Raw genomic sequence first — 16,527 nt, forward strand, 5'->3', positions numbered from 1 at the left:
ATGTAACATTTGCCGTCCAGTCTCTGTAATGGGAAAGTACAGGGCTTAACTGGACCTAGCTGGAACACTCTGTGAGTTTAGACCATCTTAACTGGCCATTTTGAAGTTGTTCTAAATTCAGATTCTTGAGGAAACAGCCATTGATCTAGTCTGTGAGGTTGGATCATCTGGGCTACCTGTCTTGTCTTCTTTGGTGTCTGGTTCTCTTGGTCTGTAATCATACAAATGTTCAAGGTGACATATATTTTAGCATTGACACGTGTATGAAATGTGCATCACGCACAGTTCAGCTAAAGATAGCTATTCTTTGGGCAGGTGAAAGATGTTAATATCTATAAGTCCATTTGGACTGTACTCTCAGAGCTGTCCCCATGTAGAAGGACCAGCATTCATGTTACCTGTTTTGTTCTCTTAGTGTCTTTCTCATTTCTGCAACCAAGAGTTTCAGGGGATCTCCCCAGTCAAATCTGATCTTTATTAATTTTTAATTAATCCATAACTTTTTATTTCTTGTTGAAAAAAGGTCTATACTTCTCTCCCAATGCAACACATTTCCTTTCTTCCTTCCTTTCTTTCTGTAATTAAGACATCCTTAAAATAAATAGGATGGTTTACTTCAGCAGTTTTTTTCCCCCACAGTTCAATGTCTCTCAACAGCTGTTGTTTTTTTCCTCATTAGCATTTAAAAAATTTAAAGTTGATGAAATATTATGTTGTCTATCTGTGGGGTTCTGTCAGTCCTTTCTGTTTATTAAGCATCTCTTTTAAAGTATGATTAGATCTCCCTATAACTGCTTGTCCTGAGAGATTGTGTGGTATACCTGTAGTATGCTTTATTATGAAATAAGCAAAAAACTGTTTTACTTCATTAGAGGCATAATCAGAGACGCATGCTGAAGCATTGACAGACTTAATTCGTACAGGAATTCCCATAATTGCCATTACTGCTAATAAATGTGTAATTACAGAGTCAGCCTTTTCAGAACTGAAAGCAGTGGCCTGTTGGAATTCTGAATGAGTCTATAGAATCGTGCACATACTTTAATTTTCTAAGCTCTGGAAAAATGAAATACATCCATCTGCCAAATGTCATTTCTTTGGGTTACTTCCTCCATGTGTTGGAGTTTGGTTATACAAAGAACACATAGGACATTTTCTTATAATTTACTTGGCCTGTCGTCAATCGATATAAAAAAATCTCTCTTTAAACCTTTTCTGTTAACATAGTGATTTTTTATATAAAATTCTGAGGCTTCTAGCACATTTTCTATTAATAGCTGAAGTGGAAACTTAAGAGTTCTTTGGAAAGTTGGTTAGACACAAGTGTGAAAGGCTAAGTTAGACTCTTGAAACATTTTGCTGAAGCAGACACAGGAGAGAAGATGTTCTGCTAAAGCAAGCACATGAAAGGACATGTGATAAAAGATTCTTTGCTAATGACACACATGTATTGATCTGCCTTACATTGCATAGTTGAGCTGTGCTTTTTTGGATGCCATAAGAGAAATGCACCAAAAAAACTTCTGGTGGTGTGCTGAAGTTTCTTACCACTTCCGTGGACTCGGGATGATTGGACGCGTGTGCTGAGGTAAGACATGTGAGGGACACATGATGTTTGGAGGTATAAATAGAACTCAGTGGAGAGTGACAGAGACTGAGCTAGGCTTGCTTACTGTGCAAGGCTTGTGGGTCTCATTTCTCCCTGATCTTTGCTTCACTGAGAGAGAGGCACAGCTGAGAACATCTGGTGCTCCTGTTGGTCTCTGCTGCTGACTTGAGCCAAGGCTGAGGTCTGGCTGTCTCTGCTAGGTCCTGTCACTGCTGTTGCTAACTCGACTCTACTGAACTGGACTGCTGGTGTATCCGAGAGATGCTTGCAAATGGATCAAGCTGCCACAAACACATGAACTGAACTGCTGATTTTCAGACAACACAGATGGGAGTTGCTCCAAGAACCTTTCTAAACAGGTCCACTTCCCCTGTATCCTTTTTGTCCCCTACTATCTTTGGTGAGTGGTGGATTAAAAAGGAAAGTTAAAGTGTTTAAGAACCATCATTAAAAATAGGATTTGAGGGATTGGGGATTTAGCTCAGTGGTAGAGCGCTTGCCTAGCAAGCGTCAGGCCCCTGGATTCGGCCCTCAGCTCTGGAAAAAAAATAGGATTTGAAAAAAATTAGTTACAGATAACTGATCAATTTCATCATTAGCTTGTGCTGCAGGGCCTGGTAGACCAATATGGGATCTGATATGTGTTATATACGATGGATGGTCTCTATTTCTGATTACTTGTTGTTGAATACATAGTAAAGATAATTCTGAATCATCTGGAATAAGTTCGGTGGTTTTAATATGTAAAACAACTTGAAGTGCAAACTTCTAGTTTCTTTGCAAAGTTAGTTATGTCAGATGATGTCTTGCTAAAGCATACACAGGTGAAAGGATGGAAGGACCTGTGATAAAGGAGTATAAATGTGAGCCCACAGACAATGGGAGGCGAGCACTGATTATTGGTCTGCTTTGCTCCGTCTTGCTCTTCTTCACTAAGTACACGCATGTATTGGTTTGCCTTACTTAGCGTTGTGGAGCTCAACTTCTGGTAACACTGTCATCGAGAGAAACTCGCCCAAGGACTGCTTGTGAGGTTCCTGCGGCAGCTTGCTACTTCTGCAGCCTCACTTCAGGCCTTTCGTTGAGCCTAACAGTTCCTTCAGGATTGAACTGCAGCTGCCAGTTTGTGTGTGCTGTCTTCCTGCCCAGAAGACTGGTCTGCAACGGACAGTTCTTGTGTCCTGTTTGCCTGCCTAGAGGACTGGTCTGCATCTGCTGACTCGTATCTGATGTTTGAAACCAGACTGAACTGCTACCCAAGAAGATCGGATCACCCCCAAAGAACTCTTGCTGAACAGTCCACCTCCCCCTTATCCTAATAGCTTTTCTCTTCCACCACCTCTGCTGGGTGGTGGGCTAGAGGAGAGGTTGAACCCTTATTAAAAGTAGATTGCCGGGGTTGGGGATTTAGCTCAGTGGTAGAGCGCGTGCCTAGGAAGCGCAAGGCCCTGGGTTCAGTCCCCAGCTCCGGAAAAAAAAGAACCAAAAAAAAAAAAAAAAAAAAAAAAAAAGTAGGTTGCCAAGCAACCAGAGCTCCCAGGAACTAAACCACTACCAAACACTGTACATGGACTGACCCATGGCTCTAGCTGCATATGTAACAGAGGATGGCCTTGTTGGGCACCAATGGAAGGAGAAGCCCTTGGTCCTGCCAAGGCTGGACACCCCAGTGTAAGGGAATGTTGGGGAGGGAAGGGTGGTGGTTGGGGAGGGGAACACCCTTATAGAAGAAGGGGAGGGGGATGGGATAGGAGACTTATGTCCAGGAAACCAGGAAAGGGAGTAACATTTAAAATGTAAATAAAAAAATATCCAGTAAAAAATTAAAAAAAATAAAAGTAGGCTGCAAAATATTTTTGCCTACAACACTCATTCTGCATATTGAGAGTCAATAACTACATTAAGAGACTCAGGAAAGGGATTGGGGATTTAGCTCAGTGGTAGAGCGCTTGCCTACCAAGCACAAGGCCCTGGGTTCAGTCCCCAGCTCCGGAAAAAAAAAAAAAAAAGAGAGACTCGGGAAAATCTAATAATGCTGTGAGAATGGCATATAGCTCTGACTTCTTAACTGAATCATAAGGGCATGGAGCCACTTATTTTTCCTGACTTATAACCTGCCTTCTCTCTTATTTGTGGCCGTTTAGTATGTAGGGGCTCCAGAAAATGGTGTCCCTTTTATTGTTGATCTCTCCAAAAAATGACTGCAAACTCTTTACTGGTGTTCATTTTCTGCCCCAAAATGAGACAATTTCAGGACTAGTAAAATTTACTGTGATTTCTACTGGGTCTTTTCCTGCTAATTGATGATGTGTCATTTTTCCTTTCAGAATCAACTCAGAAACTTTTTTTTTTTTCGGAGCTGGGGACCGAACCCAGGGCCTTGCGCTTGCTAGGCAAGCGCTCTACCACTAAGTTAAATTCCCAACCCCTCAGAAACTTTTTCTACTTAGGTCTTTTTTTTTCTTTCTTTCTTTCCTTCTTTCTTTCTTTCTTTTTTTGTCTGTTTATGTTGAAAATATCCATTCTAAGAGATAATCTACTCTCTGAATAAAAAGTCCAAGGGAGAATAAATAGAAGGCGAAATTAATACAAGCCACCTTCGGATCCAAACAGTTCACCTGTGAGGTAGAAACCTAAGGGTTCTTTGGAAAGCTGTGTTGGATGCTGTTTTGCTGGGGCAAACACGTAAAGGAGTGTTTTCCTGTTGCAGGCACAGGTAAGGCTAAGGCAGACCAAAAGCTTCCTGATGTGCTGCAGCTTCTTGGCCCTTCCTCAGTCCACCACCCACCAGAGGTAGTGGGAAAGACAGGATACAGGGGCACCGGGGGACAGGAAGTGGACTTGTTCAGAAAGGTTCTTTGGAATAATTCCCATCTATCTGGAAATAAGCAGTTCAGTTCACAGGTTAGCAGTGGCAGCTTGATCTACTCGCAAACACTTCGTGGACACACCAGCAGTCCAGTTCAGAAGAGTCGGGAGAGCTAACACAAATCGGCAGTGGTAACACAACATAGAAGAAACAGCCAGGCCTCAGCCTTGGCTCCAGTCAGCAGAAGGGACCAGGAGAGACGCAGGAAAAGTTCTCAACTGTGTCTCTCTCAGAGAAGCAAAGATCAGTGAAGAAATGAGGCCCACAAGCCTTGCACAGCTAGCTCTGTAAGCAAGCCTAGTTCAGTCTCTGTCGCTGTCTGTGGAGTCATATTTATACCCTTCAAACATACCATGTTGTCTTAGTCAGGGTTTTTATTCCTGCACAAACATCATGACCAAGAAACAAGTTGGGAGGAAAGGGTTTATTCAGCTTACACTTCCACATTGCTGTTCATCACCAAAGGAAGTCAGGACTGAAACTTACATAGGGCAGGAAGCAGGAGCTGATGTAGAGGCCATGGAGAGATGTTACTTACTGGCTTGCTTCCCCTGGCTTGCTCGGCTTGCTTCCTTATAGAACCCGAAACTACCAGCCCAGAGATGGAACCACCCACAAGGGGCCCTCCCGCCCTGACCACTAGTTCAGAAACTGCCTTACAGCTGGGTCTCATGGAGGCATGCCCTCGACGGAGGCTCCTTTCTCTGTGATAACTTCAGCTTGTGTCAAGTTGACACAGAAAACCAGCCAGTACACGTGTGCTTCGTGTGTCTTGTCTTAGCAAGTGCATTGTCTAGCTACATCACTCTGCCAATCTGCCCCAGTCTGTGGCAAGAAACTGCAGCACACCACCAGAAGTTATTTAGTGTGTTTCTCTGTATGGAGTCCCAACAAATGCAGCTCAACTACAAAATGTAAGGTGGACCAATACATGCGTGTCATTAGTGAAGAATCCTTTATCACATGTCCTGTCACAGAAACATCCTTTAACAGAACATTCCCTCTCCTGTGTCTGCTTCATTGAAGTTCCTTCACGAGTCTGCCTTAGTCTTTCACTTGTGTCCACTTCAGAAAAACACTCCTTCATGTGCTTGCCCCAGCTGACTTTCCCAACTGACTTTCCAAAGAACCCTTAAGCTTCTACTGGGTGGGGGGTGGGGGGGATGGATGCTGATTCATAGGATAATCGAAAGCAAACCTGGAGTAAATTACTAGATTGATATGTAAAATAAAAGACTGGGCTTATGATCTGCAAGAGATGAGCTATCCAGAGAATTTTTTAGAACACCAAAGGAGAACTGATTGGAGAACTGTCTTGAGCAGAACATAGAGAGAAAGCAGATCAGAGAGAGAGAGAGAGAGAGAGAGAGAGAGAGAGAAGAGAAAGTAGGCTGAAAGGCTGTCTCAAGCAGAGCATAGGTCAACAGCCTCAATCCATGATTTGATGTAGCAATGAATTAGTTAAACCACTTTGGCTCCAGGTGGGTCACAAGTGCACACTGCGCCTGCCAAGAGCTCTCTGGATTTATTAATCAGACACACACACCCCAGCTAATTTTTATGCCTTGACTAGCTCAATGACTGGGCATTTCTGAATCTCTCTGTGGCTAGCGTACATTCTCCCCTCCAACTTTCCTGAGTCAACTTGCTAAATCAACATTTCATCTCTGGTAACCCAGACCCAATGGGGGGAGTGGCCCCTTGGGCCACTTTCCCAGATCATCTTTCTGCTTCCCCATCTTGGCTTTTCTCCCACTCCCCTCTCTCTAGGTCCCGCCCTATTCTCCCAGCTCAGCCAATGGTTGTACAGCAATCCTTTATTATCAATGGAAGCCAACTGGGAGCAGGGACCCTCATGTCTGGAAGCGTCAGTTTTTTGGGAGCTGAAATAAGACAAAGCATTACAATCAATTCCCAACAGTTTAACTTCGAGTCATTTGTTTCGCTGCTCCCAGACATGCCTTCCTCAGAACCCTCTCCAAGATGAGGCTGGGCCTTGGCAGTAATATATTTTAAAGCTTAGGGCATTTATGTCTTTTGCTAGGGCAGTCTCCCAGTTACCATTTAAATTTAACCTGGCTATTCTAGCCTATGACAGAACACATGGTTAGTTCTTTACCTCCCTCCTCTGTTCCAATCCATCTCTGTTCACCTCTGTATCCACTTTAGATTGTCTCTTCTGCTTCCCTCCCCTGCATCACTCTCTGTGCCCAGAAGTTCTACCCTCAACCTTCTGTCCCAGCTATTAACCATCAGACCTTTATTACAAGCAGTCAGCAGTGAGACAGTACCGGATACATCTCTTCGCTTGCCTTTAGGCAGGTAAAAAAGAACAAACATTTACAAATAAAACCCGTTGATGGGCCATAGTAAAGAAATATTAATATAGAATCCTACCAGCACTTAGCTCTCTGCTGGTACAGAATCAACGATTGAAAATGCAGAGACACACACACATTAACACAATGTAAGGAAGTTCACCCCAAGATGTTCTCAGTAATACTTTGGCCTTTTTTTTTTTTTTTCTGGTCGGGTAAGTGTTCTGTTGGTAGAAGTTTTTCAGCTTCCATAAGGTTCTTTGGTTATTAACCCTTTCAAGGCATCCCTATACTTGACTTAATTCTGTATCTGATGTCCACAATGCACACTACCTCGTGCACAAGAGAGGTTCCAGACATCTTAGGAGATCCTCTCCCATCTGAGGCCTGAAAAAGGGATTCTGGCCTACAAAGGCCCAGCTTTTAGATTCTGATTCAGAAAACGACCGGATAGGTTATTTCTTCCCAATGGGCTATGTTGGGATACTTAGTTAAGCATCCTTGCTGGGAGCCAGCTGGAATTAGGACTTGAGCACCTGCTCAGACAGACAGACACCAGATGCATTAAGTTCATACTGAAGATCCTCATCTACTATGCTGAGTTCACCCCCACAGGAACGTGAAAGGAACGGAAAAGGCATTCCGCAAAGAACCAAAGGAAGGAGGTGGAAAGCAGTGACAGAAGTCTCAAGGAAAGGTCTGGTGGCCCTGGGTCGGAATACAGATTCGTGGAGGGGGCGGCTGCTGTGGAGTGCCAGAGTGTGTAGGGTCCTGGGTTTCCATAATCCTGAAGCCTGCCATTCCCGCCACACTTTAAAGAAAAGGACGCTGCCAGGTCTATTCTGGAGTGAGCAGGGGTGGCTGTGAGCTATCACAGAAGGGACCTGCCAGGAGCGCAGCCCACTACTGAGTAAGGTTAATTTTGCCCAGCGGCAAACCAATGAGCTGCGACCAACTAACATAGCCTCATAGAGCTCTGTTCCCTACCCACCCTTTCTTAAAGTCCCATGAGCCATCTGCTACGATTAGTATAGGGCTTAGTAGCAACGGAGATAGATGCCAGTTCTTTCGCTGCCTCTGCACCCGAAGCCCCAAATCAGGAGGTAGGCACTGCAAAGATGCAAGAGGAACTCGAAGCAGACCTGAGCACAGCAAGAAAAACCCAAGCTGATTATCTCTCAAGGAGAGTCTCGGTGCACGCTGGGAGTTGTAGTCGGCAGAGGAAAGCCTCCCGGATGCACGCTGGGACTGGTAGTCCGTTGCGCGGGCTTGCCCCTCACCTGGCCAGGGCGGGTGCCGCAGGGCCAATGGGAGAAGTGCCGGCCCGGCCTGTCCCGCCCTGCGCCTCCGAACGTCTGTGCCGGGACATGGCCGCTGCTGATGCCGGGTCCTTGAGCTGAGCGCCTACTGCCGGAGCCAACCTCTGCGGTCAACCGTCCGCACGATCTGGGCCCAGGAGCCGGGAGGGCGAAAATCAGCCGAGGAAGCTGAGGCTGCCATAGGACGCCGCCGCGGCGGGCGCATGGCGTCCATCTTGCTCAGGAGCTGCCGCGGCCGGGGGCCTGCCCGCCTCGCGTCGCCCCGGGCCGCTTCCCCGCGGGGTAAGCGGGAGCTGCGCACCCGACCTGTTGTGGGCGACCAGGCGCCGGAGCGGGATGCCCCTCTCCCCGCCCCCCCGCGCCTCGAGGCAGCGCGGCAGTGACAAGCACCGGCGGCTCTGTGCCGCCTGGGCTGGGCACCTCGCTGTGACCTTAGTTGCCCTGGTCACCGCAGGTCACTGCTACTGACAGAGGCGCTGAGAAAGTTCCTTAGGGCCGTGGCTTCCCTGGTGCTCCCCTCGATGATGAACCGAGCCCTACCGTGCCCTTTGGCCAGTTCAGGCCTAGAAGCCGGAACTTTGGGACAAGGAGATTGGGTTGTGGTTGATGCCAGCATAGTGGGCCGCTCCCTGGGGTGGGGTGGCCCATGACCGTGCTTCCCAAAGAAACGTACGTGTACGTGCCCTGTTTGTAAGTTACGGTAAGGATGAAACTTATCCTGTGAAAGTGGGACCCAAGACCTTATGGTTTCTTGGCAGAAGTACAGTTCTTGTCACCGTAACAGCATTGGAGGGCCGGGCGTGGTGTGGAGCCAGGCATGGTGGCACATGCCTTTAACCCCAGCACCCTGGAAGTAGAGGCATGTGAATCTCTGGATTCCAGACCATTTAGAATTTCAGGCCAGGCAGGGCACAAGACCCTGTCTTAAAAACAAACAACAGCAAAACCAGTTATGATGGGTGGAAAGACAGCAAAGTATCCCTGGCTTTGGTGTGGGTTTTCAAGCTGTCTCTGGTCGTAAGAAGTGTCTACCTGTTGACTTACTTGTTCAGGATACCATAAAGTACTGCTGCCCTTTCTTATTTCTGTGGCATGTTTATGGCTTTTAAATTAGCTGATACTGTGTCTGTGTGTGTGTGTGTCTGTGTGTGTGTGTCTGTGTGTGTGTGTGTGTGTCTGTGTGTGTGTGTCTGTGTCTGTGTGTGTGTCTCTGTGTGTCTGTGTGTCTGTGTGTTAATTATTCCAGGCGCAAGAATGTTTTCTGTAGTTAACCCAGCCCACTTTGAACAAAAATACTGACAGTGGGTTTTTTTTTTTTGTTTTTTTTGTTTTTTTTGTTTTTTTTTTTTTTTTTGATTCTTTTTTTCGGAGCTGGGGACCGAACCCAGGGCCTTGCGCTTCCTAGGTAAGCGCTCTACCACTGAGCTAAATCCCCAGCCCCTCTGACAGTGGGTTTTGTCAGCTGGCTAGATGTGGAACCAATAAGGTGGTACTGTGTAGCAAGTCCCTCCCTGCTCTCCTTGTAATGATGGGCGTGCAGAGAGTCAACAGGCATAGGATGAACATCCTTACTTTTTAGTCATAGTGGATAGATTGAGGCCAATGTTGTATCAACGTTTTCTTTATTCTTGAGTACTTACCGGATTCTTCACTTTTTTTTTTTTTTTTTTTTTTTTTTTTTGGTTCTTTTTTTTCGGAGCTGGGGACCGAACCCAGGGCCTTGCGCTTCCTAGGTAAGCGCTCTACCACTGAGCTAAATCCCCAGCCCCCCGGATTCTTCACTTTTGCGTGACATACTTTATTCTCATTTTTCTCGTTATCTTCTTCCGTGACACTGCATCCCATTAGTCATTTTGGCTCTTCAGGTTGTAACCATCTCTCAGGTTTTGTCTGTTTTTCATGACCTTGACAGTTTTGAGGAGTGCTTGGGTCAGCTGTGTTGTATTTGGTGTTTTGCTGATGAGTTCTGGAGAGGTGTTAGGTGTTTTGTCCATCACATGTGGACCAAGGCTATTGATGATATTGAGTTGACCTGGTTCCCCAGTGGAAGTGTGCCTGTCAGGTGTCCACTGTGAAGATCCTTTCCTTCCCCTTTCTGTGCTGTGATCTGTGACAAGCAGATGCTCGGTATGTAGAAGTGGGACTGAAGGATCTTGGAGTGTGTGGGAGAAAAGCCAGTCCAGAGGCCACAGTGCCTTTTTGTAAACATGTGAGGACTAGTTAAGGCTCAGGAAAACAAGAAGACTGGCTTGGAGTGAGACAAGTTCCTGCAGCTCTTGATAGCTGCAAGATACACCAAACCTGGAGACTTTGCATGAATGTCAGAGAGGACATTGCCTGGGAAATAGTCAAGGTCTCCCTGCGTCTGACACTGAGTTCCCAAAGCTTTGGAGTGATATTATATCAATGGGTTTGTTACTCATAAGGAGCCCTTTCTACCCCACCTGAGGAGAGAAGTGAGGCCTAAATAGATACCTCCAGGGAGGTGGGGAGTGTAGAGTGGTCAGTGGGCCAGAAGAAAGAATACTGCAAAAAGAACCTGAGTCGTTCAGGACTCTCCTAGTCAAGTCCCGTGTCTCCTCTAGCTACTCTTTGTGATAAACTGTGACTTTGCTAGGTCCGGTGAGTTGTTCTAACAAATTATCAAAAACGAGTATTTTACCCTTCAAATTTATTATTTATTATTTTAGATTTTAAAATGTAGGCATTTATGTGTGTTTATATGGGAATGTGTACTCTATGTGTGTAGCTGCCCATGGAGGTCAGAAGAACTCAGAATTGGGGTCACACAATTATGAACCAGCCAGTAGGAGTATTGGGAACTGAACCCAAGTCCTCTGCAAGAGCAGCGAGTGCTCCCCAGGTTTACAGAGAGCAGAACTGCAGGCAGTCTGAGCAGCTACAGTGAAATATAGACCTGTGAGCCCGTTGGCATCCCCTGGATAGCATCGTTCATGGAGCAGGAGCAGCCTTCAGATGTTATTTGGGGGAGAACCCAGGAAGGGAGCTGGTAGGACAGGAACATCAGAATAAGATCTACTCAGGCTATCTTTGGGATGCTATGTGGATGTTTCTGAGCCAAATCCTTTAAAAGTAGGATTGGAAGGGAAAGAAAGGAAATTCTGGGCCACTTTTGATTACACAGAATCTGGAAAAGTTTGTGTGCCCTGGTGTGTACTTAAAATGTAACACTTGATGCTTATGCTTGTAAGACTGTAACTGAGGGACAGGGAGAGGCTCAGGTTCCTGTTTTCTCACCTGAAAATCCTAGGACCCATATAGTGGAAGGAAAGAACCAAATCTTGGGAGGTGTCCTCAGAGCTCTGAATGAGTGTATGTACAATAAATAAAGGCAAAGTAAAATTTAAAAACAGATTATATTTTATATATATACATAGACATATATATACATATATATGTCTATGTATATATCTATGTGTATATATATATGTATATATATATATCTTCATTTTTATGTGTTTATGGCAATGAAGTAACAACCAGAGTTTTCTCAGTGCTACCAGACCCTAAATGTGACCTCTTTCCCCATAGAGCCAGGAGAGTTCCCTCCTGACATAAAATGAATGGCTACTCCCACTGCTTGGAGGATTGGGGCAGGGTGTCATCTACTGCCTTGTTGGCCCCTGCTATTGCCTGAATTTTACTTGGACAATGTGTCCCCTGTTGAGAATGGTACGTCTGGTCCCCACTGTGCAGGAAGCCTGTTCACTTCTTCCTTCCTGCCTTGCATAGCAGTGTTGTGAATAAACTTTCAACTTCATGTGTTAGGAGATTTAGAGTGGATTGGGGAAAGCATTGAAAGTGTATTTCATCAGTAGTGTTTTCCAGAAATGGCCTCTTTTAAAGTGTTTGCTTTAATTATATTGTGTGTGTGTGTCTGTCTGTTTGTGTCTGTGTGTGTCTGTCTGTTTCCATGTGTGTGTGTCTGTCAGTCTGTCTGTTTCTCTCTCTGTGCATGCGTGTGTCTGTTTCCGTGTGTGTGTGTGTCTGTGTCTGTCTGTTTCCATGTGTGTGTGTGTGTGTGTGTCTGTGTGTGTGTGTCTGTCTGTCTCCATATGTATTTGTGTGTGTCTGTGTTTGTGTGTGTGTGTCTGTCTGTTTCCATGTGTGTGTGTCTGTCTGTCTGTTTCCTTGTGTGTGTGTCTGTGTGTGTGTTTGTGTGTGTCTGTCTGTCTGTTTCCGTGTGTGTGTGTCTGTGTGTCTGTCTGTTTCCGTGTGTGTGTGTGTCTGTGTGTGTGTGTGTGTCTGTGTGTCTGTGTGTCTGCCTGGATATGCCATGGCATGCTTATGGAGGTCAGAAGACGGTTTGTTGCGAGTTATTTTCCCTACCATGTGGGCCCTGAGTGTGAACTGGTCTTTGGAGCCATCTTGCTGGCCCTGTAGAGGCTTCTTACATTTGTTAGTTCTCAGCCCTTGTCCCTTGGAATGGAGTTTTGGTCCGTAGGACTGTTCACTAGGAATCTTCACTAGGAATCAGTGTGCCCTTCCCTTGACTACCAACAACAACTATAGCTTACTGGAAGGGTCCCACCCTGGGAGAAGCCCACATGCCTTCAGAGCTCCTCCCTGGGGGTCAAACTGGGGAGATTCGATGCTGTGTTCCACCATGCTCTGAAGCCCTCCATCATTCACAACAGCCTCCCAGAAACTTCCCAGTTGGGGTTCCATTCAGACTTTCAAAGATGCCTGTTTGACACCTGTTTGCTTATCTTTTCTTTGTTTCTGTCATAGGTAGTCTGAGGGATCGAGCTTGTCTCAGTTGTACCAGGACCGTGGGGTTGACGAGCCATGAGTAAGTAAGCCCAGGAGCCCATGACTGAATATGTCACTGTACATGCCTGCTGGAGACCGCAGGCCGGAACTGACAGCTTCTTCCTCCAGATTCCTTGGTTTCATTTCTCTCAAATCATCTGTTTATTTTGATGGTTATAGCCATATAATGTTGGCTGTTTTTAAGATAGTTAGTACTTATAACACCAGTAGCAGTTTGCATACTACTGGTTTTTTTGTTTTTTTTTGTTTTTTGGTTCTTTTTTTCGGAGCTGGGGACCGAACCCAGGGCCTTGCGCTTCCTAGGTAAGCGCTCTACCACTGAGCTAAATCCCCAGCCCCGCATACTACTGGTTTTTTGGTGTACTTTGGTTGCTGTTTTTTTCTTACTGGCTGGTTCTTTGTTATGTGAAACAGAGTCTCCATATACAGTATCTGTAGCTTAGACTGGCCTTGAATTTTTGACAGCCCTCCTGATTAGCCTTCCAGTTACTAGATTTACACATGTACGCCCTGCCTGACATTTTCATTTATGTAGCTGGGTTTGGGGTAGTTGTTATCTCTATAGTTTCATCTATTCAGAATGACTAATCTTCCATGCTCACACAGTTGTCTTCTTTAGTGGCTTTCCATAGACTTGCCTAATTCTTTTCAGCTGTTTGTGGCAGCATTAGGACTATTGGGAATCTACCCGTGACCAGACAGACCTTTCCTTGAATACCTGCCTCAGGGATGCTCACAGCATGCCCCTCCCCTCACTCTGGAGGCATAGTGAGTGGTGTATTTAGCCCACAGGATGACGGTGCCTATGAGATGGTGACAGCATCTCAGATGAGGCTTTGATGGCATTGCATTGCAAGGCCAGTATCATGGAGCTTCTTGAAGAAAATGGCCCCCACACTCCCTGTTGTATGTCCTCCTGGGCTTGCACCAGAGTCTGTGCTTCTTGCACTGTATCCTGTGGTAGGGCCAGGATTTACCCTCTGCTCTCAGCTCAGAATACGGAAGTCATCTCCTCCAGCTTCCATACCCCTGTCCCCTTCTCTGGAGAGCAGGAAGCCAATGCTACTTTCTGTGCACTTCCCTGTCCCTCCAGCGCCTCGGTCTGCAGGTTCTGTGTTCACTTAAAGCTATTGAGTAGTTACTTGGCTCTGCAACATGAGCAGTGCTGCTTCTCGATACAGAATTTAATTCCCTAAATTAAAGACAAGTCAGGGGGCTCAGTGGTTAAGAGCACTGACTGCTCTTCCAGAGGTCCTGAGTTCAATTCCCAGCAACCACATGGTGGCTCACAACCATCTGTAATAGGATCTGATGCCCTCTTTCTGGTGTGTCTGAAGACAGCAACAATGTATTCCTATACATAAAATAAATAAATAAATCTTAAAAAAATTAAAAGACAAGTCAACTGTGAAAACTTGGTTTTTGTTAAAGCACATTTGGTGTGATACCTTTTGTCAAATACTGGGGGAAGAAGAAGGCCTGCAGGTTTCTTGGACAAGGCAACATTTCTGTGCCTGGATGGCTATGCACACACATCATGGTCAGATCCGCACACACCTGACTGAGACAGTCCTTGTGTGTGGGCTCCTGTTGGGTAAGATGTTAGTTAATTTCCCTTTGAATAGTCTCAGGACTGCTGTCATGGACTCTTCTTTGTGCAAGTAATAGCATTAATGTCTGTGTACAGAACTTCTTTAGGTCTCGTTTGTTTGTTTGTTTGTTTGTTTGTTTTTCCAGGCAGGATTTCTTTGAGTAACAGCCCTGGCTGTCTTAGAACTCACTATATGCATCAGGCTGGTCTTGAACTCACAGAGATCCACCTGCCTGTGCCTTAGTGTCTGCCTCTGGAATGCTGGGATTAAAGGTGTGCACCTCCACACCTTGCTTAGCTTCGTTGGCTCTTCCTGAGCTGTGTTGGTGAGGCTTGGTAGATGCTGCTTTGGGGTTCCGGGAAAGTTGAATAGGGTTTGGTATAGAGTCTCTGGGGGCTTTTTTTGGTGGGTTTTTTTGTTGTTGTCTTCGTTGTCTGGTTGGTTGGTTTTTGTTTTCTTGAGTTTCTAATACCAAATGAAGATTAGTGGCATGCTCTGTGGACTTGGTTTCCCTGCATAAGTCTACAAAGGTGTGGGTTGCAGGTCCTGTGACTTATGACTGAACTGGCCTAATATAACCCTGACTACAGGCAGTTTGTACGGCTCGCACTGAAATGTACCATATGCCGATTTCCTTCCTTAGTTCTCTAGTCATAACTCTAGGCACCAGTTCCTCATCCTTACTCCACTGAAATTTTAGTGTCCTAGATGAACACCTTAGTCCTTCCAGTCTAAAACAGCCTTTGTGAAATGCCATTAAACCTACCAAACCACTGTAGGCTGGCAGCTTTCTGTTTTGTTTTGTGGAGTTGGGAATAGGACCCAAAGCCTTGGGCTTTCTGATGAGCACTGCACCAAGTACATTCTCAGCCCCAAAATTAACAACCTTTTGTTTTTGTTTTGTTGTGTTTTAAACAGAATCTCGTATACCTGAGGCTGGCCCTTAACTCTTGATCCTGCTACCTCATCTCCAAGATTTTTGGTTAGAGTAGGGATGGTAGCCAGGCGTGGTGGCATATGCCTTTAGTTCCAGCAGAAGCAGGCAGATCTCTATGAGTTCTAGGCCAGCCAGAGCTGTTAATCAGACCCTGTCTCCCCCCAGTGCCCGAAAAAAGACTTTTCCCTTTTCTTTCAGAAAAAGTGGCACCATTTCTGTTAGATCATGACCTTGGCCTTTAAGGCAGTTCCCAGGTGTATTCTGCCCTCACTTTCTTGCCAAGTGCTTGCTTCTGCCAGTCTATGATAGTATCCCAGAGTTTGCCCATTTCACATCACTGTGTTTGCTTCCTGCTCAGTTCATTTGGTAGCAGGTTTAGGTTATGGCTGAAATCTTGTTGGCACCAGCAGTACCCACCTCTCCGTCCTAGTGCCTGTGTCTCTGTAATTTCAGGGCCTGCCTCTGCAGGAAGCTCTGTCTCAGGCTAGCTTCAGCCGGGGCACACAGCATGGCAGCCTCAGGCTAGCTTAGCAGAGCTGGTTGTGCTGAGCGTTAGCTTTAGGGTCTCACCATTGTCTGTCTACCTAGCTGCCCATTCTCATTTTAAAGTGTTCTCATTTAAGAATGTGTTAGATTTGTCAAGCACCTTTCTAGCATTTAGGATTTTTAAGATTCATATTAGAATGTAAAGAACTGTGTTTTATTAATTAAACAAAGTATTTTTAGTGCTGGGAATCAAAACCAGGGCTTTGTCCTGCCAGGCAGGTGCTCTCTATCCAGGCCTCGTTTGGTGGGGAGTCTCACTGTGAGGTCCAGGCTACCCAGACTCAGCTCTGCCTCCCAGTACTAGGATTATAGATCTGTGCCTCCATGCCCAGCTTTCACTTGTTCCTACTTAACTATTTTGGACATTTGCTTTAAAAGCTACCAGTATGTTAGCTATGAAGTTCTGTTCAGCAACTTACACATTTTAAATCAGCGCTTATGGATGAGCAGCAAAAACTCCCATTTTAGCTACGCAGCGTGAGAAATCTTTGTGTGTATGATTGTGGTAATGCACTTGTGAGTGAGCACGTGCATGTGAAGCCA

At 45.6% G+C, this 16,527-nt stretch overlaps 1 protein-coding gene across 1 annotated transcript in view; it reads left to right on the forward strand.

The window, feature by feature from the left end:
• The first annotated feature begins 8,119 nt into the window (after positions 1 to 8,119).
• Positions 8,120 to 16,527, forward strand: part of Letm1 (leucine zipper and EF-hand containing transmembrane protein 1) — a 39,509-nt gene continuing 31,101 nt past the window's right edge. The window contains 2 exon segments of the mRNA NM_001005884.1: positions 8,120 to 8,397; positions 12,868 to 12,928. Of these exon segments, the coding sequence (NP_001005884.1) occupies positions 8,319 to 8,397; positions 12,868 to 12,928 (140 nt within the window). The 5' untranslated portion in view covers positions 8,120 to 8,318.

This window comes from Rattus norvegicus, chromosome 14, assembly GCF_036323735.1.
Source record: "Rattus norvegicus strain BN/NHsdMcwi chromosome 14, GRCr8, whole genome shotgun sequence".
NCBI lineage: Eukaryota > Metazoa > Chordata > Mammalia > Rodentia > Muridae > Rattus > Rattus norvegicus.